Raw genomic sequence first — 24131 nt, forward strand, 5'->3', positions numbered from 1 at the left:
GGCTACCACCTTGTGGGTCTAACATACATAAGGGTCTCAGTGAGTCTCTCTTAGTATCTTCGAATCAAAGGGTTAATATCTTCTGAGGGGGGTTATTGAACAGGGGGGTTTATAATCATGTTATGTGATTCAACCTGCTTATGTGTGATGTTTACTGGGCTCGTAGTTGGAACATTGAAGCCTTTAGAAGTGACGCAGCCTTTTGGTCGGGCGCTTTTTTTTTTGCACTGTACGGTTCACCTTGTGTTCGGGGCGTGGTTACGTTCCATTTTTCCATTTCCGCATTCCTGCAGGCGTCTGCTGCTGAGACTGTGTTAATTTCAGATTCAGTTACGGAGGATTCTGATAATGAGACTATTTTGATTTCAGATTCTGTGTCCGGTGATGAATCCGGAGTGGCCTCGTTGACTCCTGTCATCCAGTTATGTTCCGTATGCCATTTCAGAGCGCCTGGTGGCTCGGGGAATCAAGGGACTGCTGAGCCATCCGCCTCTGGGGGTCCTGTCCTCCGAGAGGCAAGTTGCCTACCAAATCATACTTCTGCACATAGGGGTAACCCAGTTTATGGTTTCTCCATGCGGGGTGGCGTGTTTCCCCCGGAGGTTGCAGCACGTTTTTGCTTACAGATAATGTTAGCGATTGTTCGTCTGCAGAGTCCAGACGTTTATTTGAGAATGAGCTTATGCCCTATTGTCCCGGGCCTTCCGCTTTGGGTAGGGCCTCTACAGTTCCCCGTGGGGGTATCTGTCCCTGAGTGCTGTGCCTTTCGTTACAGGATTGCGCTCCTTCACGTGTTGCTCAGACATGTTTTTCAGTTATTGAATGACCCTACCGTTACCAGTTACGGGGAGTTTCAGTCTGATAATTTGAATGGTGCACCTCATTAGACATGGGGGGGGTGAAGTAATCTCCCGATTGTCATTTGTTTGAGATCTTTCCCAGTTTTGTAAGATAGGGCTCCGTTTGGCTGGTCCTGCGGGTAGGCCTATGTCTTTTTGGGCGTCTTATATTTTATTTATATCCGATGGGATGTCTTTTTTTAATTTGTTTTTGATCCTTAGGGAACCTTCTGGGATCAATACTGTTTATTACTTTGTCAGAAGTTGTTTTGGACATGTTAGTCCTATGTTAAAGATGTCTTTTTTTTCCCCTACGAGGAAGAATTTTAAGCAGGTGCAGGCTGGTCCTATAGGGTTCGTTCGGTCTTGCGGATGTTCAGACACGTGGCGCTGTTCTGCTCAGCTGGTTCGGTAGATCAGGTTATCATTGTTTTTTATGTTCAACTAAGCATTCAAGAGGACCTGTGGTTCCATGAGGCGGTAAGGATTGTTTCAGTCCTTATAGCCTTCAGTCATAGATTGCTGGGCAGGGGAGTTTCCTGCTGCGTCACCCTGACATCTTAACCTAGAGCCTCCCCCATATGGTGGAGGGTTGGAGGGCTTAACACCCCTTACCGCAGTTGAGCGATTTGGCCTTCATTTTTTAGGCCTCTGGATTTGTCCTTTTGGGCTTGATCAGATAGCTGTCTAGCATGCGGAATGTTTGCAGTTTGAAACCAGTTGCAGCTCTTCCCACCTTGCAGGTATACGCGTAACCTGTTTATATTGTTTCTAGATGCAGCTTTTCCTCTTTGTTGTGTACTGTCTGTGAATTATATGAGACCTTTGGGTCTTTCATTATCTCTGGGTGAGTTTGATCTCCTTTTAGGGATCTGTTTCGGGTGATGGTTGTTCCCTGTGGGGACTTTGTTTAACTCTGGGTTTTCCGGAGCTGGGTAGGCTTAGTGCCTTTCTCTTCCTTGTGTTCTCTGCTTGAGCGGAGGTGATACGGAGACTAATCCTGCTAGTAAGATTTTTTTTTTTTTGATCCCAAGGTATCCCTTGGTTGTCCTGAGGCTTGCTATCCGGATTCTCTAGGTATGCATCCATATCCCTTGTGTCTGGCTTTTTGGCCAGTTGGGGTGTTTAGTTCTAATGTAAGGTTCGCCTGAACTATTCGGTGCCTGGACCTGTTTTTCTCCCTTAGACTTCTGGTTGCTGAAGTTTTGCTTGGCCTTTTTCCTGACCCAGTTTTGGGTGGTTTTGCAATCTTGAATCTCAGGGCTGGTCAGGGTGTTCCACAGTTGTGGGAGCTTGAACCCAGATGATCCACAGTGGTCTGCGGTTCAGGCTTCAAACCTGTAGCTGTCTAGGGACAGAGTGGTTCAGTTCCACCTTCTTCCATCTACATGACCGGGTCATTGTTGGCCAGGTTTCAGAGTATTTTTTTACTTTTTGCCACAAGAGTAGCCCATGTCATCTTGTGGTTAGCTGTGTGGCTTGTGCCTCAAGGGTGTTGGTTCATACCCAGCTGCTGGCGCTGAATGTCCAATTTCCGGTGCGCCTTAGGATTGAATTCCCCTGGTCAGCTTGCCAGTGTTCCCGTGGATTACCTGCTCTGCAGGCGAATGGGTTGGCTGTGCCTCTGCTTGGCAAGCTATTTGTAGGGGGGTCCTTTTCTAGGACATCTGTGTTGGAAATTTATCTTGGCCTTTGGGCCTTGAGGAGTTGTTGCCCTTCCGGCATCATCCCTTTTCTTTAGGGGATATTCTCTTCCCTATGGAGATGGAGTGCTTTCTTGGGACTTCTCCTGGATGGGAGGCGGAAAGGTGGGATTTGTTCAACTTGGGGTCTTGCTGGCTCCAAGTCAGACTTGTTGGGCCTTGATTTGGATGGATCCTTCGGTCTATGGCCTTGTTGTCCTCTGTTTTCAGTCGGGTTGTACTTGTACTCTGTGGGGATGGCTGTGCTATCCTTACGCTCGTTCCTGTACCTGTTTCAGGATTCTTTGTTCCCCTGTGTTGGATCCCTAAGGCTGGGTTGGTCCAGCTGGCATTCAGTGTCCTCTACTTTTGGGAAAACAATACCCAAGCTATAATGAAAGCAGCTGTGGACTCTTTCCATTTAAGAAGAAAAACATAAATTATGCTTACCTGATAATTTCCTTTTCTTCTGATGGAAAGAGTCCACAGCTCCCCACCCATAATTTTTTGTGGAGCGTCCTTATATTCTTCTGGCACCTTTTCACCCTGATATTTCTTCTACTCTTCCTTGTTCCTCTGCAGAATGACTGGGGGATGAGGGGAGTGGGAGGAGTATTTAAGACGTTGGTTGGGTTGTCTTTGCCTCCTCCTGGTGGCCAAGTTCTTATTTCCCAAAAGTAATGAATGCTAGCTGTGGACTCTTTCCATCAGAAGAAAATGAAATTATCAGGTAAGCATAATTTATGTTTTTATTGATCACATTAATTAGCAATGCAGAAAGATGCAGACTAGATGAAAGGCAAAGTGTCTGTGCAGACAAGTATACAAGGTAACTTAGTTCAGACAGTCTCAAAGCAGGTAAAAATGTAAAAAGGCTGTAGTCTTGGCTAGTAGGATATGTAGATATGCTGTAGACATGAAAGTCTGCTGTAGCAGGCAGGGTATATGTAGATACTTAAATATGCTGTAGACTGGTAACTTGTAGTAGCAGGCAGGATATGTAAAGATTTTGTAAACCGGAAACTGTAGTAACTGGTAGGAATACGCAGATATGATGCAGACAAGTAATTGTGTAACAGCAGGCAGGATGTATGCATAGGATGTAGACTGGTAACTTTGTAGTAACGAGTAACAAGCAAGCAAAAGTACCTGGGGCAGTCCTTAGGAAATATCAATGAACCATCCAAGGTCAAATGCCAGGGAATCAGTCTAGAAACGAAACAGTGCCAAGGGAAAATCCAAAAGCGTAATCTCAAGACGAAGCAGTAGTCAGGCACCAGGAAATCCAACAAATCTGCATACAAACAATAATCTGGAACAGGCTCTGTCAAAGTGCAACACTCAATGTCAAGGCCCAGAACTGAGAGGAAACCTGTCTAATATAGTAGGCTGATGTTTAACTTCAGCTGGTAGGCAGGTGCAACCAGAGAGACAGAATTCCAAAAACCTCAGCCTGTAAACAAGCCATCTGGTGGAGAAGAGGTAAGTCAGCAGGCTGGGAAACAATTGTAGCAGATGTAGAAACAGGTCCCATGTTCAAGTCTAGGCTGGATCATGACAGTTTTTACAGCTAGGCAGCGGTAGCTTGTGTGCCATATAGATTACATTTTGCTCACTCCTGTGTTAGTTACGAGTCAGCACTGATTGGCTAAAATGCATGTTTATCAAAAGAACTGAGATAAGGGGGCAGTCTGCAGAGGCTTAGATACAAGGTAGTAAATAAGAGGTAAAAAGTCTATTAATATAACAGTGTTAGTTATGCAAAACTGGGGAATGGGTAATAAAATAATTTTCTCCAACATTGGTGTGTCCGGTCCACGGCGTCATCCTTACTTGTGGGATATTCTCTTCCCCAACAGGAAATGGCAAAGAGTCCCAGCAAAGCTGGCCATATAGTCCCTCCTAGGCTCCGCCCACCCCAGTCATTCTCTTTGCCGTTGCACAGGCAACATCTCCGCGGAGATGGTTAAGAGTTTTTTGGTGTTTAAATGTAGTTTTTATTCTTCTATCAAGTGTTTGTTATTTTAAAATAGTGCTGGTATGTACTATTTACTCTGAAACAGAAAAGGATGAAGATTTCTGTTTGTGAGAGGAAGATGATTTTAGCAGACAGTAACTAAAATCGATTGCTGTTTCCACATAGGACTGTTGAGATGAAGTAACTTCAGTTGGGGGAAGCAGTTAGCAGACTTTTCTGCTTAAGGTATGACTAGCCATATTTCTAACAAGACGATGTAATGCTGGAAGGCTGTCATTTCCCCTCATGGGGACCGGTAAGCCATTTTCTTAGTCAAACAAACAGAATAAAGGGCTTATTATGGGCTAAATCGATTGCTTTATTTGGGCATTTTATTCATATTTATGCTGACAATTTGCATTTATAAACTTGGGGAACGTTTATTAAACGGCAGGCACTGTGTTAGACACCTTTTCCAGTCAGAGGGCCTTCCTAGTTGTAGACTGAGCCTCATTTTCGCGCCATTACTGCGCAGTTGTTTTTTGAGAGCAGGGCATGCAGATGCATGTGTGAGGATCTAAAAATTGCTGGGAAAGCTTCTAGAAGGCGTCAATTGGTATCGTATTCCCCTCTGGGCTTGGTTGGGTCTCAGCAAAGACTATAGCTGGGACTGTATAGGGGTTAAATTTATAAACGGCTCCGGTTCCGTTATTTTAAGGGTTAAAGCTCTGAAATTTGGTGTGCAATACTATTAATGCTTTAAGACACTGTGGTGGTAATTTTTGAACAATTCCTTCATACTTTTTCACATATTCAGTAATAAAGTGGTTTCTGTTTAAAATTTAAAGAGACAGTAACGGTTTTGTTTTAAAACGTTTTTTGTGCTTTGTTGACAAGTTTAAGCCTGTTTAACATGTCTGTACCTTCAGATAAGCTATGTTCTATATGTATGAAAGCCAATGTGTCTCCCCATTTAAATTTATGTGATAATTGTGCCATAGCGTCCAAAGTAAGGACAGTACTGCCACAGATAATGAAATTGCCCAAGATGATTCCTCAGATGAGGGGAGTAAACATGATACTACATCATTCCCTACTGTGTCTACACCAGTTTTGCCCACGCAGGAGGCCCCTAGTACATCTAGTGCGCCAATGCTTATTACCATGCAACAATTAACGGCTGTAATGGATAACTCCATAGCAAAATATTTTATCCAAAATGCCTACTTATCAGAGAAAGCGCGATTGCTCTTTTTTAAACACTGAAGAGCAGGAGGGCGCTGATGATAATTGTTCTGTCATACCCTCACACCAATCTGAAGGGGCCATGAGGGATGTTTTGTCAGATGGAGAAATTTCAGATTCAGGAAAAATTTCTCAACAAGCTGAACCTGATGTTGTGACATTTAAATTAGAACATCTCCGCGCACTGCTTAAGGAGGTGTTATCTACTCTGGATGATTGTGACAACTTGGTCATTCCAGAGAAATTATGCAAGATGGACAAGTTCCTAGAGGTTCCGGTGCACCCCGACGCTTTTCCTATACCCAAGCGGGTGGCGGACATAGTAAATAAGGAGTGGGAAAAGCCCGGCATACCTTTTGTTCCCCCCCCCTATATTTAAGAAATTATTTCCTATGGTCGACCCCAGAAAGGACTTATGGCAGACAGTCCCTAAGGTTGAGGGGGCAGTTTCTACTCTAAACAAACGCACTACTATTCCTATCGAAGATAGTTGTGCTTTCAAAGATCCTATGGATAAAAAATTGGAAGGTTTGCTTAAAAAGATTTTTGTACAGCAAGGTTACCTTCTACAACCAATTTCGTGCATTGTTCCTGTCACTACAGCAGCGTGGTTCTGGTTCGAGGAACTAGAAAAGTCGCTCAGTAGAGAGACTCCATATGAGGAGGTTATGGACAGAGTTCACGCACTTAAATTGGCTAACTCTTTTATTTTAGATGCCGCTTTGCAATTAGCTAGATTAGCGGCGAAAAATTCAGGGTTTGCTATCGTGGCGCGCAGAGCGCTTTGGCTAAAGTCTTGGTCAGCGAATGTGTCATCCAAGACAAAATTGCTTAACATCCCTTTCAAAGGTAAAACTCTATTTGGACCAGAATTGAAAGAGATTATTTCAGACATCGCCCTCCCACAAGATAGGTCTTTCAAGGCTAAAAATAAGTCTAATTTTCGTTCCTTTCGCAATTTCAGGAACGGACCGGCCTCTAATTCTGCATCCTCTAAGCAAGAGGGTAATGCCTCACAACCCAAACCAGCCTGGAAACCGATGCAAGGCTGGAACAAGGGTAAGCAGGCCAAGAAGCCTGCCGCTGCTAACAAAACAGCATGAAGGAGTAGCCCCCGATCCGGGACCGGATCTAGTGGGGGGCAGACTCTCTCTCTTTGCTCAGGCTTGGGCAAGAGATGTTCAGGATCCCTGGGCGCTAGAAATAGTTTCTCAAGGTTATCTCCTGGAATTCAAGGCACTACCCCCAAGGGGAAGGTTCCACATGTCTCACTTATCCTCAAACCAAATAAAGAGACAGGCATTCTTACATTGTGTAGAAGACCTGTTAAAGATGGGAGTGATACACCCAGTTCCAATAAATGAAAAAGGAATGGGATTTTATTCCAATCTGTTCGTAGTTCCCAAAAAAGAGGGAACTTTCAGACCAATTTTGGATTTGAAGATCCTAAACAAATTTCTCAGGGTACCATCGTTCAAGATGGAAACCATTCGAACGATTCTACCCATTATCCAGGAAAGTCAATTTATGACTACCGTGGATCTAAAGGATGCGTACCTACATATTCCTATCCACAAAGAACATCATCAGTTCCTAAGGTTCGCTTTTCTGGACAAGCATTACCAGTTTGTGGCCCTCCCATTCGGGTTAGCCACTGCTCCAAGGATTTTCACAAAGGTGCTAGGGTCCCTTCTAGCGGTTCTAAGACCGAGGGGCATTGCAGTAGTACCTTACTTGGACGACATTCTAATACAAGCGTCGTCCCTGTCAAAAGCAAAGGCTCATACAGACATCGTTCTAGCCTTTCTCAGGTCACACGGATGGAAGGTGAACATAGAAAAAAGTTCTCTGTCTCCGTCGACAAGAGTTCCCTTCTTGGGAACAATAATAGATTCCTTAGAAATGAGGATTTTTCTGACAGAGGTCAGAAAATCAAAACTTCTAAGCTCTTGTCAAGTGCTTCATTCTGTTCCTCGTCCTTCCATAGCGCAGTGCATGGAAGTAGTAGGGTTGATGGTTGCAGCAATGGACATAGTTCCTTTTGCACGAATTCATCTAAGACCATTACAACTGTGCATGCTCAAACAGTGGAATGGGGACTATACAGACTTGTCTCCAATGATTCAAGTAGATCAGAAGACCAGAGATTCACTCCGTTGGTGGCTGACCCTGGACCATCTGTCCCAGGGAATGAGCTTCCGCAGACCAGAGTGGGTCATTGTCACGACCGACGCCAGTCTAGTGGGCTGGGGCGCGGTCTGGGAATCCCTGAAAGCTCAGGGTCTATGGTCTCGGGAAGAGTCTCTTCTCCCGATAAACATTCTGGAACTGAGAGCGATATTCAATGCTCTCAGGGCTTGGCCTCAGCTAGCAAAGGCCAGATTCATAAGGTTCCAATCAGACAACATGACGACCGTTGCGTATATCAATCATCAGGGGGGAACAAGGAGTTCCCTGGCGATGAAAGAAGTGACCAAAATAATTCAATGGGCGGAGGATCACTCCTGCCACCTGTCTGCGATCCACATCCCAGGTGTGGAAAACTGGGAAGCGGATTTTCTGAGTCGTCAGACATTCCATCCGGGGGAGTGGGAATTCCATCCGGAGATCTTTGCCCAAATAACTCAATTATGGGGCATTCCAGACATGGATCTGATGGTGTCTCGTCAGAACTTCAAGGTTCCTTGCTACGGGTCCAGATCCAGGGATCCCAAGGCGACTCTAGTAGATGCACTAGTAGCACCTTGGACCTTCAACCTAGCTTATGTATTTCCACCGTTTCCTCTCATTCCCAGGCTGGTAGCCAGGATCAATCAGGAGAGGGCCTCGGTGATCTTGATAGCTCCTGCGTGGCCACGCAGGACTTGGTATGCAGACCTGGTGAATATGTCATCGGCTCCACCATGGAAACTACCTTTGAGACAGGACCTTCTTGTTCAGGGTCCATTCGAACATCCAAATCTGGTCTCCCTCCAGCTGACGGCTTGGAGATTGAACGCTTGATTCTATCGAAGCGTGGGTTTTCAGATTCTGTGATAGATACTCTGGTTCAGGCCAGAAAACCGGTAACTAGAAAGATTTACCATAAAATATGGAAAAGATATATCTGTTGGTGTGAATCCAAAGGATTCCCATGGAATAAGATAAAAATTCCTAAGATTCTCTCCTTTCTACAAGAAGGTTTGGAGAAAGGATTATCTGCAAGTTCTCTAAAGGGACAGATCTCTGCTTTATCTGTCTTACTACACAAAAGACTGGCAGCTGTGCCAGATGTTCAAGCATTTGTTCAGGCTCTGGTTAGGATCAAGCCTGTTTACAGACCTTTGACTCCTCCCTGGAGTCTAAATCTAGTTCTTTCAGTTCTTCAAGGGGTTCCGTTTGAACCTTTACATTCCGTAGATATTAAGTTACTATCTTGGAAAGTTTTGTTTTTGGTTGCAATTTCTTCTGCTACAAGAGTTTCCGAGTTACCTGCTTTGCAGTGTTCTCCGCCCTATCTGGTGTTCCATGCAGATAAGGTGGTTTTGCGTACTAAGCCTGGTTTTCTTCCTAAGGTTGTTTCTAATAAAAATATTAACCAGGAGATAATTGTACCTTCTTTGTGTCCGAATCCAGTTTCAAAGAAGGAACGTTTGTTACACAATTTGGACGTAGTCCGTGCTCTAAAATTCTATTTAGAGGCTACAAAAGATTTCAGACAAACATCTTCCTTGTTTGTTGTTTATTCTGGTAAAAGGAGAGGTCAAAAAGCGACTTCTACCTCTCTTTCCTTTTGGCTTAAAAGCATCATCCGATTGGCTTATGAGACTGCCGGACGGCAGCCTCCTGAAAGAATCACAGCTCACTCCACTAGGGCTGTGGCTTCCACATAGGCCTTCAAGAACGAGGCTTCTGTTGACCAGATATGTAAGGCAGCGACTTGGTCTTCACTGCACACTTTTGCCAAATTTTACAAATTTGATACTTTTGCTTCTTCGGAGGCTATTTTTGGGAGAAAGGTTTTGCAAGCTGTGGTGCCTTCCGTTTAGGTAACCTGATTTGCTCCCTCCCTTCATCTGTGTCCTAAAGCTTTGGTATTGGTTCCCACAAGTAAGGATGACGCCGTGGACCGGACACACCAATGTTGGAGAAAACAGAATTTATGCTTACCTGATAAATTACTTTCTCCAACGGTGTGTCCGGTCCACGGCCCGCCCTGGTTTTTTAATCAGGTCTGATGAATTATTCTCTCTAACTACAGTCACCACGGTACCATATGGTTTCTCCTATATATATTTCCTCCTGTCCGTCGGTCGAATGACTGGGGTGGGCGGAGCCTAGGAGGGACTATATGGCCAGCTTTGCTGGGACTCTTTGCCATTTCCTGTTGGGGAAGAGAATATCCCACAAGTAAGGATGACGCCGTGGACCGGACACACCGTTGGAGAAAGTAATTTATCAGGTAAGCATAAATTCTGTTATCTATCTTTTCAAACAATTAACATTTTCAAGTTTAAGATGTGTGAACTTTGGCTGAAGCTTTGTGTGGCCACAAGGTTTTACAGGCAGTTGTATCTGTTTATTTCTAGTTCTAGCTTTTCTTTAAAGGGATATGAAACAAACATTTTCTTTCTTGATTCAGACAGAGCAAACCATTTTAAAAAAAAGTTTCCTATTTACTTCTATTATAAAATTTGCTTTGTTCCCATTATATTCTGTATTGTAGTGCTGTAGATGCCTACCTTGGTATCTCTTCATGACAGGACATAGTTTCTGCAATCTAATGCTCTTGCGAAACTGCTGCCATATAGTGCTCCATTAATGGGTCGGCTCCTAAGCATACAACCCTGCTTTTCGTCAAAAGATAACAGAAGTAAATTTAGTAAATGTTTCAAATCGCATTTCCTCAGACGTTCATTTCGTGATTCAAATAGTAAATAGGAAAGTTGTTATAAATAACATGCTCTATTTGCTTCATTCTCATGGTATCTTTTTTTGAAGGAGCAGCTATGCACTACTGGGAGCTCTCTGAAGACATATGTTGAGCCAATGAAAAGAGGCATTTTTATGCAGCCACAAATCAGCAGCTACTTCCCAGTAATGCATTGCTGCTCATGAGCCTATCTAGATATGATTTTCAACTAAGGATACCAATAGAATGAAGCAATTTAGATAATAGAAGCAAATTGGAAAAATGTTCAAAATCACATGCTCTGTCTGAATCATGAAAGAAAATTTTAGGGTTTCATGTCCCTTAAGTTTGCTAATCACCTATTTGTATTTATTAGCCAAACTTTTGTCTGAGGAAATGCATTTAATAAGTACAAGAAAATATTTTCTCTCCTTTTCCTACTGCCCACAGATAGAATTATGTGCCCTGCAAGATGCACTCTATCCTGACTGCGTAACATTCTGCACAGCAATTGTTTTATCAGTGCAGGAGCTTATTTATATCTTCGCCTAAATGGCCACATCTAAGGATATAAGATAAAGATAATTGACAAAAGAGCTGTAAATATTTTTTTAAATAATTTAATTTGCATACAGATAATTGACTACAATTATGGACATACTGTGTTTATGCAAAAATAAAATAATGTAACATTTTTTTTTTCTAATGTTCCATTGATTTTGTAGGATGGACATGTTGCGGTAGCACGTCTGCTGCTTGATAGTGGAGCTCAAGTAAACATGCCTGCAGATTCATTTGAATCACCCCTGACATTAGCAGCTTGTGGTGGGCATGTAGAACTTGCTGCCCTTTTGATTGAAAGAGGAGCTAATCTGGAAGAAGTAAATGATGAAGGTTACACTCCATTAATGGAGGCAGCACGTGAAGGACATGAAGAAATGGTCGCTCTTCTTTTAGCACAAGGTGAGAATGTTGTTTTGAATTAGAACATAAGTAATACGTTTAGGGTAAAGGATAGTTATCTAGATTTTACATACCAATATTAGTCATCTTTCTGATTTGTCTTTGCTCTCCTGCTGTTACATTAGTACCATATGGTAAACTATGTATTTTACAGTTGTGTGAAGATCTTGTCATGAGAAATTGGCTTACAGCCGCAATTCCCTTATGTTTTTTTATTAAATAAATTGGTGGGATTGTATTTTGTTTCTTTACTTGAGCTCTGCTTCAACTTTAGTTGATAATGGAAGTGGTGTTGGCGGACATTGTCTTGAAAATGGGAAGATGAGTTTAATGATTCTATTCTACTCTACATTATACACTGAACATACATGTTCTGCAAATAAGTACCACATGATCCCATAATTCCAAATATAAGTGCTACACAGCACCTCAGAGGGCCACATGGCAAGGTTAGGATCCACAATGTGGCCATTTAATTTGTCGGTTGGGCAAACCTGGATGAAAGTCTTTAACCTATTGTCAAGATGTATTATTTGTGAGTTTATATTGATTGTAAAGAAAGTTATCAATAATCAAGAAGTAAGAAATAAACTTAGATATATTTAAGGTAGATTTTAAGGTAAGGTCCTCATAGATTTGCAAAGGAAGCAGATTTTGCACAGATTTTTAATTGTATGATGAAAATGTAAGTGTGCGTGAGTTAAAAAAATCTATATCAATTGTAGGTGCAAATATAAATGCCCAGACTGAAGAAACTCAAGAAACTGCTCTCACGTTGGCATGTTGTGGTGGGTTTTCAGAAGTGTCTGATTTTCTTATCAAAGCCGGAGCTGATATAGAACTTGGTTGTTCTACACCTCTAATGGAAGCTGCTCAAGAGGGGCATCTTGAACTAGTAAAATATTTGTTATCAGCAGGTAAATGTTGAACATGTTACGTTATTTGCTATAACTAAAATGTCAAGTATTTTTAGAAGAATGAATATATTATTTTAAATGTATGTATGCTATGGCACAATACCCCTTGCGCTATAACGTATTTTACAATTATCTCTCTATGTTCTACCGAAAATGACAAATTTGTTTTCTAAAAGTAACTCAATTGTATAGATCACGTATTTAATAGATAATGCTGTCATTTCTAAAGCCTAATCCTTTTTTAAAGTGACACACCAACATTTTTCTTTCAAGTGAAGGTCAGTTTTGATGAATTAGTGCCCGGTTTTTAATAATCCTATTAAAAACAAGGGCACTTTAATTCATCAAAATTGACATTTCACTTGTTCTCTTCAAAAACTTACCTTTTAATCCTGAGAGCCGCTCCAGCAATTCCCCCGGCCGTCGGAAGCCTCTTCATACGTCAAAAATTATGTATCCGGCTTCCTCCAATCACGGCTCCCCCCCCTCCCGGGGGAATCATGACCTGATGCAACGCTGTGATTGGAGGAAGCTGTATTCGTCATTTTGGACCCACTAAGAGGGCTTGCGACGGGCGAAGGAAGCGCTGCAGCGGCTGTCAGGATTAAAAGGTAAGTTTTTGAAGAAAACTAGTGAAATGTCAATTTTGATGAATTAAAGTGCCCTTGTTTTTAGTAGGATTATTAAAAACTGGGCACTGATTCATCGATATTGACCTTCACTTTCATGATGCACATAGAACATATAATCTTTAACATTCTTTCCAAATTAATTTCTATTTAATTTTTTTCATTCTCTTTGTATCCTTTGTTGAAAATCATACCTAGGTAGGTTCAGAAGCTGCTGATTGGTGGCGGCACATCTGTTTCTTGTCATTGTCTTTCAGCTAGCTCCCTGTAATACATTACTGCTCCTTCAACAAAGGATACCAAAATAATGAAGCAAATTATATAATAGAAGTAAATTGGAAAGTTGTTTAAAATGTTATGATCTATCATTAAAGGGATATGAAACCTCAATTTTTACTTTCATGATTCAGATAGAGCATGCAATTTTAAGAAACTTTCTAATTTACTCCTATTATCAATTTATTTATTTGTTCTTTTGGTATCTTTATTTAAAAAGCAAGAATGTAAGCTTAGGAGACGGCCCATTTCTTTCCAATGGCATGGGGAGTCCACAAATCCATTCTAATTACTAGTGGGAATTCAACTCCTGGCCACCAGGAGGAGGCAAATAACTCCCCAGCACACCTTCTACTTTCCACAATCCCCCAGTCATTCTTTGCCTTTGTATATCCAGGATGCTCTGATAGCTTGGCCCCATCTGAGTTCGGTCCGATTTATCAGATTTCAATCTGACAACATCACTTTGGTGGTTTACATCAACCATCAGGGAGGAACAAGGAGTTCCTTAGCGATGAAGGAGGTGACTCTCTCATCCTTTGGTGGGCGGAGTCTAAAAACTGCCCCATTTCTGCCATTTACAGCCCAGGTGTGGACACATGGGAGGCGGATTAACTAACCTTTCACACAGGGGAGTGGGCTCTTCATCCGGAGGTATTATCAATGATAACCCTCAGGGTGGGGGGTTCCGGAGTTGGATTTGATGGCGTCTCGTGTAAACACCAAGCTTCCCAGATATGGCTCCAGATCAAGGTGTCCGCAAGCAGTTTTGGTGGACGCTCTAGCGGTTCCCTGGGATTTTGGTCTGATTTACCAATTAACTCCGTTTTCCCTCCTTCCTTGGGTTGTAGCCTGTACCTAACAGGAGCAGACTTCTGTGAATTAGGTTTGTGAACCTGATAAAGATGTCGTCCTCTTCCCCGTGGAAATTACCGCTAAGGAAGGACATTCTACTTCAGGGTCCTTTTATTCATCCAAATCTAGATTCTGTGAAGCTGACTGCGTGTAGATTGAATGCCTAGTCTTGTCAAGACAAGGTTTTCTCCAACATAGGTGTGTCCGGTCCACGGCGTCATCCTTACTTGTGGGATATTCTCTTCCCCAACAGGAAATGGCAAAGAGCCCAGCAAAGCTGGTCACATGATCCCTCCTAGGCTCCGCCTACCCCAGTCATTCTCTTTGCCGTTGTACAGGCAACATCTCCACGGAGATGGCTTAGAGTTTTTTAGTGTTTAACTGTAGTTTTTATTATTCAATCAAGAGTTTGTTATTTTGAAATAGTGCTGGTATGTACTATTTACTCAGAAACAGAAAAGAGATGAAGATTTCTGTTTGTATGAGGAAAATGATTTTAGCAACCGTCACTAAAATCCATGGCTGTTCCACACAGGACTGTTGAGAGCAATTAACTTCAGTTGGGGGAACAGTGAGCAGTCTCTTGCTGCTTGAGGTATGACACATTCTAACAAGACGATGTAATGCTGGAAGCTGTCATTTTCCCTCTGGGATCCGGTAAGCCATGTTTATTACGATTGTAAATAAGGGCTTCAAAAAGGGCTTATTAAGACTGTAGACTTTTTTTGGGCTAAATCGATTGATTATTAACACATATTTAGCCTTGAGGAATCATTTTATCTGGGTATTTTGATATAATAATATCGGCAGGCACTGTTTTAGACACCTTATTCTTTAGGGGCTTTCCCAAAGCATAGGCAGAGCCTCATTTTCGCGCCGGTGTTGCGCACTTGTTTTTGAGAGGCATGGCATGCAGTCGCATGTGAGAGGAGCTCTGATACTTAGAAAAGACTTTCTGAAGGCGTCATTTGGTATCGTATTCCCCTTGGGGCTTGGTTGGGTCTCAGCAAAGCAGATACCAGGGACTGTAAAGGGGTTAAAGTTCAAAACGGCTCCGGTTCCGTTATTTTAAGGGTTAAAGCTTCCAAATTTGGTGTGCAATACTTTTAAGGCTTTAAGACACTGTGGTGAAAATTTGGTAAATTTTGAACAATTCCTTCATGTTTTTTCGCATTTGCAGTAATAAAGTGTGTTCAGTTTAAAATTTAAAGTGACAGTAACGGTTTTATTTTAAAACGTTTTTTGTACTTGTTATCAAGTTTATGCCTGTTTAACATGTCTGAACTACCAGATAGACTGTGTTCTGAATGTGGGGAAGCCAGAATTCCTATTCATTTAAATAAATGTGATTTATGTGACAATGACAATGATGCCCAAGATGATTCCTCAAGTGAGGGGAGTAAGCATGGTACTGCATCATTCCCTCCTTCGTCTACACGAGTCTTGCCCACTCAGGAGGCCCCTAGTACATCTAGCGCGCCAATACTCCTTACTATGCAACAATTAACGGCTGTAATGGATAATTCTGTCAAAAACATTTTAGCCAAAATGAACACTTATCAGCGTAAGCGCGACTGCTCTGTTTTAGATACTGAAGAGCATGACGACGCTGATATTAATATTTCTGAAGGGCCCCTAACTCAGTCTGATGGGGCCAGGGAGGTTTTGTCTGAGGGAGAAATTACTGATTCAGGGAACATTTCTCAACAAGCTGAACCTGATGTGATTGCATTTAAATTTAAGTTGGAACATCTCCGCATTCTGCTTAAGGAGGTATTATCCACTCTGGATGATTGTGACAAGTTGGTCATCCCAGAGAAACTATGTAAAATGGACAAGTTCCTAGAGGTGCCGGGGCTCCCAGAAGCTTTTCCTATACCCAAGCGGGTGGCGGACATTGTTAATAAAGAATGGGAAAGGCCCGGTATTCCTTTCGTCCCTCCCCCCATATTTAAAAAATTGTTTCCTATGGTCGACCCCAGAAAGGACTTATGGCAGACAGTCCCCAAGGTCGAGGGAGCGGTTTCCACTTTAAACAAACGCACCACTATACCCATAGAGGATAGTTGTGCTTTCAAAGATCCTATGGATAAAAAATTAGAAGGTTTGCTTAAAAAGATGTTTGTTCAGCAGGGTTACCTTCTACAACCAATTTCATGCATTGTCCCTGTCGCTACAGCCGCATGTTTCTGGTTCGATGAGCTGATAAAGGCGGTCGACAGTGATTCTCCTCCTTATGAGGAGATTATGGACAGAATCAATGCTCTCAAATTGGCTAATTCTTTCACCCTAGACACCACTTTGCAATTGGCTAGGTTAGCGGCTAAGAATTCTGGGTTTGCTATTGTGGCGCGCAGAGCGCTTTGGTTGAAATCTTGGTCGGCTGATGCGTCTTCCAAGAACAAGCTACTTAACATTCCTTTCAAGGGGAAAACGCTGTTTGGCCCTGACTTGAAAGAGATTATCTCGGATATCACTGGGGGTAAGGGCCACGCCCTTCCTCAGGATCGGCCTTTCAAGGCAAAAAATAAACCTAATTTTCGTCCCTTTCGTAGAAACGGACCAGCCCAAAGTGCTACGTCCTCTAAGCAAGAGGGTAATACTTCTCAAGCCAAGCCAGCTTGGAGACCAATGCAAGGCTGGAACAAGGGAAAGCAGGCCAAGAAACCTGCCACTGCTACCAAGACAGCATGAAATGTTGGCCCCCGATCCGGGACCGGATCTGGTGGGGGGCAGACTCTCTCTCTTCGCTCAGGCTTGGGCAAGAGATGTTCGGGATCCTTGGGCGCTAGAAATAGTCTCCCAAGGTTATCTTCTGGAATTCAAGGGACTTCCCCCAAGGGGGAGGTTCCACAGGTCTCAGTTGTCTTCAGACCACATAAAAAGACAGGCATTCTTACATTGTGTAGAAGACCTGTTAAAAATGGGAGTGATTCATCCCGTTCCATTAAGAGAACAAGGGATGGGGTTCTACTCCAATCTGTTTATAGTTCCCAAAAAAGAGGGAACGTTCAGACCAATCTTAGATCTCAAGATCTTAAACAAGTTTCTCAAGGTTCCATCGTTCAAGATGGAAACCATTCGAACTATTCTTCCTTCCATCCAGGAAGGTCAATTCATGACCACGGTGGATTTAAAGGATGCGTATCTACATATTCCTATCCACAAGGAACATCATCGGTTCCTGAGGTTCGCATTCCTGGACAAACATTACCAGTTCGTGGCGCTTCCTTTCGGATTAGCCACTGCTCCAAGGATTTTCACAAAGGTACTAGGGTCCCTTCTAGCTGTGCATAAGACCAAGGGGCATTGCTGTAGTACCTTACTTGGACGACATTCTGATTCAAGCGTCGTCCCTTCCTCAAGCAAAGGCTCACACGGACATTGTCCTGGCCTTTCTCAGATCTCACGGATGGAAAGTGAACGTGGAAAAGAGTTCTCTATCTCCGTCAACAAGGGTTCCCTTCTTGGGAACAATAATAGACTCCTTAGAAATGAGGATTTTTCTGACAGAGGCCAGAAAAACAAAACTTCTAGACTCTTGTCGGATACTCCATTCCGTTCCTCTTCCTTCCATAGCTCAGTGCATGGAAGTGATCGGGTTGATGGTAGCGGCAATGGACATAGTTCCTTTTGCACGCATTCATCTAAGACCATTACAACTGTGCATGCTCAGTCAGTGGAATGGGGACTATACAGACTTGTCTCCGAAGATACAAGTAAATCAGAGGACCAGAGACTCACTCCGTTGGTGGCTGTCCCTGGACAACCTGTCACGAGGGATGACATTCCGCAGACCAGAGTGGGTCATTGTCACGACCGACGCCAGTCTGATGGGCTGGGGCGCGGTCTGGGGATCCCTGAAAGCTCAGGGTCTTTGGTCTCGGGAAGAATCTCTTCTACCGATAAATATTCTGGAACTGAGAGCGATATTCAATGCTCTCAAGGCTTGGCCTCAGCTTGCGAGGGCCAAGTTCATACGGTTTCAATCAGACAACATGACAACTGTTGCGTACATCAACCATCAGGGGGGAACAAGGAGTTCCCTGGCGATGGAAGAAGTGACCAAAATCATTCTATGGGCGGAGTCTCACTCCTGCCACCTGTCTGCTATCCACATCCCAGGAGTGGAAAATTGGGAAGCGGATTTTCTGAGTCGTCAGACATTGCATCCGGGGGAGTGGGAACTCCATCCGGAAATCTTTGCCCAAGTCACTCAGCTGTGGGGCATTCCAGACATGGATCTGATGGCCTCTCGTCAGAACTTCAAAGTTCCTTGCTACGGGTCCAGATCCAGGGATCCCAAGGCGGCTCTAGTGGATGCACTAGTAGCACCTTGGACCTTCAAACTAGCTTATGTGTTCCCGCCGTTTCCTCTCATCCCCAGGCTGGTAGCCAGGATCAATCAGGAGAGGGCGTCGGTGATCTTGATAGCTCCTGCGTGGCCACGCAGGACTTGGTACGCAGATCTGGTGAATATGTCATCGGCTCCTCCTTGGAAGCTACCTTTGAGACGAGACCTTCTTGTTCAGGGTCCGTTCGAACATCCGAATCTGGTTTCACTCCAGCTGACTGCTTGGAGATTGAACGCTTGATCTTATCGAAGCGAGGATTCTCAGATTCTGTTATCGATACTCTTGTTCAGGCCAGAAAGCCTGTAACTAGAAAGATTTACCACAAAATTTGGAAAAAATATATCTGTTGGTGTGAATCTAAAGGATTCCCTTGGGACAAGGTTAAGATTCCTAGGATTCTATCCTTCCTTCAAGAAGGATTGGAAAAAGGATTATCTGCAAGTTCCCTGAAGGGACAGATTTCTGCCTTGTCTGTGTTACTTCACAAAAAGCTGGCCGCTGTGCCAGATGTTCAAGCCTTTGTTCAGGCTCTGGTTAGAATTAAGCCTGTTTACAAACCTTTGACTCCTCCTTGGAGTCTCAATTTAGTTCTTTCAGTTCTTCAGGGGGTTCCGTTTGAACCCTTGCATTCCGTTGATATTAAGTTATTATCTTGGAAAGTTTTGTTTTTAGTTGCAATTTCTTCTGCTAGAAGAGTTTCAGAATTATCTGCTCTGCAGTGTTCTCCTCCTTATCTGGTGTTCCATGCAGATAAGGTGGTTTTACGTACTAAACCTGGTTTTCTTCCAAAAGTTGTTTCTAACAAAAACATTAACCAGGAGATTATCGTACCTTCTCTGTGTCCGAAACCAGTTTCAAAGAAGGAACGTTTGTTGCACAATTTGGATGTTGTTCGCGCTCTAAAATTCTATTTAGATGCTACAAAGGATTTTAGACAAACATCTTCCTTGTTTGTTGTTTATTCTGGTAAAAGGAGAGGTCAAAAAGCAACTTCTACCTCTCTCTCTTTTTGGATTAAAAGCATCATCAGATTGGCTTACGAGACTGCCGGACGGCAGCCTCCCGAAAGAATCACAGCTCATTCCACTAGGGCTGTGGCTTCCACATGGGCCTTCAAGAACGAGGCTTCTGTTGATCAGATATGTAGGGCAGCGACTTGGTCTTCACTGCACACTTTTACCAAATTTTACAAGTTTGATACTTTTGCTTCTTCTGAGGCTATTTTTGGGAGAAAGGTTTTGCAAGCCGTGGTGCCTTCCATTTAGGTGACCTGATTTGCTCCCTCCCTTCATCCGTGTCCTAAAGCTTTGGTATTGGTTCCCACAAGTAAGGATGACGCCGTGGACCGGACACACCTATGTTGGAGAAAACAGAATTTATGTTTACCTGATAAATTACTTTCTCCAACGGTGTGTCCGGTCCACGGCCCGCCCTGGTTTTTTTAATCAGGTCTGATAATTTATTTTCTTTAACTACAGTCACCACGGTACCATATGGTTTCTCCTATGCAAATATTCCTCCTTAACGTCGGTCGAATGACTGGGGTAGGCGGAGCCTAGGAGGGATCATGTGACCAGCTTTGCTGGGCTCTTTGCCATTTCCTGTTGGGGAAGAGAATATCCCACAAGTAAGGATGACGCCGTGGACCGGACACACCGTTGGAGAAAGTAATTTATCAGGTAAACATAAATTCTGTTTTTCTGAGAAGGTTTTTGACACCTTAATCCAGGCTCGTAAACCAGTAACTTGCAAGATTTACTGTAAGGTTTGGCGCACTTATCTTTACTTGTGCAAATCTCTGGGTTTTCCTTGGCGTAAGGTCAGTGTTCCCTGTATTCTGCCTTTTCTTCAGGAGGGTCTGGAGAAGGGGTTGTCAGTCAGTTCCCTGAAGGGTCAGATTTCTGTCCTTTCTGTTTTGTTACATAAGCGTTTGGCTGACTTACCAGACGTTCCCCGTTTTTTTAGGCCCTGGTCAGAATCAGGCCTGTGTTCAAACCTGTTGCTCCTCCTTTCAGCCTTAATCTTGATCTTTGGGTTCTGCAGCAGGCTCTGTTTGAGCCTATGCATTCTGTTGATATTAAGTTGTTGTCTTGGAAGATTTTTTTTTTACTAGCCATTTCTTCTGCTAGTAGAGTCTCAGAGCTTTTGGCTCTACAGTGTAATCCCCCTCATCTTATTTTCCATGCGGATAAGGCGGTCCTTCGTACCAAATTGGGGATTTTTTCCTAAAGTGGTTTCGGACCGCAATATCAATCAGGAATTTGTTGTTCCTTTGTTCTGTCCTAATCCTTCTTCTCAGAACATCTATTACACAACCTGGATGTAGTTCGTGCTCTAAGGTTTTTCGTCAATCTTCTGCCCTTTTTGTAGTGTTTGCTGGCAAACATAAGGGCCAGAAGGCCACGTCTTCTACTCTTTTTCCTTTTGGTTGAGGAGTGTCATTCGGTTGGCTTATGAGTAAGCTGGACTGCATCCTCCTAAAAGGATTACGGCTCATTCAACTAGGGCTATTATTGCTTCCTGGGCTTTTAAAAACAAGGCTTCTGTGGAGCAAATTTGCAAGGTGGGCACTTGGTCCTCGTTACATAATTTCTCTAAAGTTTTACAAATTCTATGTTTTTGCCTCCGCTAAGGCTTCCTTTGGGAGAAAGGTTCTTCAAACGGTGGTGCCCTCCGTTTAGGTCCGCCTGTATTGTTTCTCCCTCCCTTTCCATTCTATATCCTCTAGATTGGGCATTGGTTCCCACTAGTAATTAGAATGGATTAGTGGATTCTCCATGCCACTGGAAAGAAAACAAAATTTATGCTTACCAGAAATTTTCTTTCCTGGCATAGATAGTCCACGACCCGTCCTTATCTAAATTTAAGACTGTTTTTTATGTTTCTAAACTTTAGGCACCTCTATACCCTTTGTGTCCTCTTCTCTTTCCGTATTCCTTTGGCTGATTGACTCAGGGATTGTGGTAACTACGAGGGATGCTTAAAGCTTTGCTGGGGTGTTCTTTGCCTCATCCTGGTGGCCAGGAGTTGAATTCACACTAGTAATTATAATGGAGTCATGAACTCTCCATGCCAGGAAAGAAAATAATTTATCAGGTAAGCATACATTTAGTTTTTTTGGTTCAGCACCTAGGTAGCTCTTGCTGATTGGTGGCTAAATGTAGTCATCAATCAACAAGCGCTACCCATGGTGCTTACATTCCTGCTTTTTCAAATAAAGATGCCAAGAGAATGAAGAAAAATGTATAATTGGAGTAAATTAGAAAGTTGCTTACAATAGCAGGCTCTATCTGAATCTTGAAAGAGAAAAAAATTGTGTTTCATATCCCTTTTAATCATGTAAGAAAAATTTGAGTTTCATGTCATAAATTCTGTAAATGTTTTTTCTTTTTTTCTTTTAAGGAGCAAATGTGCATGCCACAACTGCAACAGGAGATACGGCTTTAACATATGCTTGTGAAAATGGACACACAGATGTTGCTGATGTATTGCTCCAGAATTGTGCTGATTTAGTAAGGTTTTTTTTTTTTTGGTGATCTATTTGAACTATTTTCAATATACTAATCAGAGTGGATTTGATTTAAATCACTAATCAGACTACTCTAATGAAGACTCATTCTTGCTGTTTGTTTTATTTATTATTAACAGATGAAGGTTTCATTTTTAGAATAACTTTTCAGAATAGTTTTATAGTTATATCCGAATGTTACTGATTTGGTTATATACCATTAGAAATACATAGGTAATTATAAAGTTATTGCGCAGTGAATTTTCTCCAGTTAAAAAAATTAATCATTCATATTTGGACAACTTTTCTACTGTGCTTTATTGGAAGGAGAAACATAATTACTTAACAATTTAAATAGTTTTATTTAACTTAAAACAATAACATTATAGGTTTTTCTTAAATTTTTAATTAAATAGGTAATAATTACCTATGCAGATCTATTCCACTTCAAACAATTTTCTATTCACTGAGCTTCTTGAAACCTAAGGGGTTGAATCTGTGTACATAGATTTACAGAGAAACAATGGGATTGAGGTATTTGTATTTGATATTTCTTTCTAATGGTGAGTCCATGATAGTTACTCTTGGGATTACATCACCTGTCCACTAGGAGGAGCAAAGACACCCTACTAGAGCTTTATATATCCCTCCTACTTCCCTTCCTCTCCCAGTAGTTCTTTGCCTTGTCAATGAGAGGGTAAGGAGAAAGTTGTTAAAATGATATACCCTCCGTGTTTTATGTTTATAAAGTTAAAAGTTATAAAGGAAGACGTATCTAGTTGTACAGACATTTCAGAATGTTCCCTCTTAAGAGAGAGTTACATTGAACCCTATCCCCTATCAGGAGCATTCTCTTTATCTACACAGCAGAATCTTAGTTTCTCCAACATAGGTGTGTCCGGTCCACGGCGTCATCCTTACTTGTGGGATATTCTCTTCCCCAACAGGAAATGGCAAAGAGCCCAGCAAAGCTGGTCACATGATCCCTCCTAGGCTCCGCCTACCCCAGTCATTCTCTTTGCCGTTGTACAGGCAACATCTCCACGGAGATGGCTTAGAGTTTTTTAGTGTTTAACTGTAGTTTTTATTATTCAATCAAGAGTTTGTTATTTTGAAATAGTGCTGGTATGTACTATTTACTCAGAAACAGAAAAGAGATGAAGATTTCTGTTTGTATGAGGAAAATGATTTTAGCAACCGTCACTAAAATCCATGGCTGTTCCACACAGGACTGTTGAGAGCAATTAACTTCAGTTGGGGGAACAGTGAGCAGTCTCTTGCTGCTCGAGGTATGACACATTCTAACAAGACGATGTAATGCTGGAAGCTGTCATTTTCCCTCTGGGATCCGGTAAGCCATGTTTATTACGATTGTAAATAAGGGCTTCAAAAAAGGGCTTATTAAGACTGTAGACTTTTTTTGGGCTAAATCGATTGATTATTAACACATATTTAGCCTTGAGGAATCATTTTATCTGGGTATTTTGATATAATAATATCGGCAGGCACTGTTTTAGACACCTTATTCTTTAGGGGCTTTCCCAAAGCATAGGCAGAGCCTCATTTTCGCGCCGGTGTTGCGCACTTGTTTTTGAGAGGCATGGCATGCAGTCGCATGTGAGAGGAGCTCTGATACTTAGAAAAGACCTTCTGAAGGCGTCATTGGGTATCGTATTCCCCTTGGGGCTTGGTTGGGTCTCAGCAAAGCAGATACCAGGGACTGTAAAGGGGTTAAAGTTCAAAACGGCTCCGGTTCCGTTATTTTAAGGGTTAAAGCTTCCAAATTTGGTGTGCAATACTTTTAAGGCTTTAAGACACTGTGGTGAAAATTTGGTGAATTTTGTACAATTCCTTCATGTTTTTTCGCATTTGCAGTAATAAAGTGTGTTCAGTTTAAAATTTAAAGTGACAGTAACGGTTTTATTTTAAAACGTTTTTTGTACTTGTTATCAAGTTTATGCCTGTTTAACATGTCTGAACTACCAGATAGACTGTGTTCTGAATGTGGGGAAGC

At 42.5% G+C, this 24131-nt stretch overlaps 1 protein-coding gene across 1 annotated transcript in view; it reads left to right on the plus strand.

The window, feature by feature from the left end:
- Positions 1 to 24131, plus strand: part of ANKHD1 (ankyrin repeat and KH domain containing 1) — a gene marked incomplete in the record, with an annotated part of 1187903 nt that overhangs the window by 190671 nt on the left and 973101 nt on the right. Inside the window, 3 exon segments of the mRNA XM_053717232.1 lie at positions 11340 to 11577; positions 12303 to 12494; positions 22012 to 22121. Coding sequence (XP_053573207.1) covers positions 11340 to 11577; positions 12303 to 12494; positions 22012 to 22121 — 540 coding nt within the window.

The sequence above is a fragment of the Bombina bombina genome, chromosome 6, assembly GCF_027579735.1.
Source record: "Bombina bombina isolate aBomBom1 chromosome 6, aBomBom1.pri, whole genome shotgun sequence".
In the NCBI taxonomy this organism is placed as follows: Eukaryota; Metazoa; Chordata; class Amphibia; order Anura; family Bombinatoridae; genus Bombina; species Bombina bombina.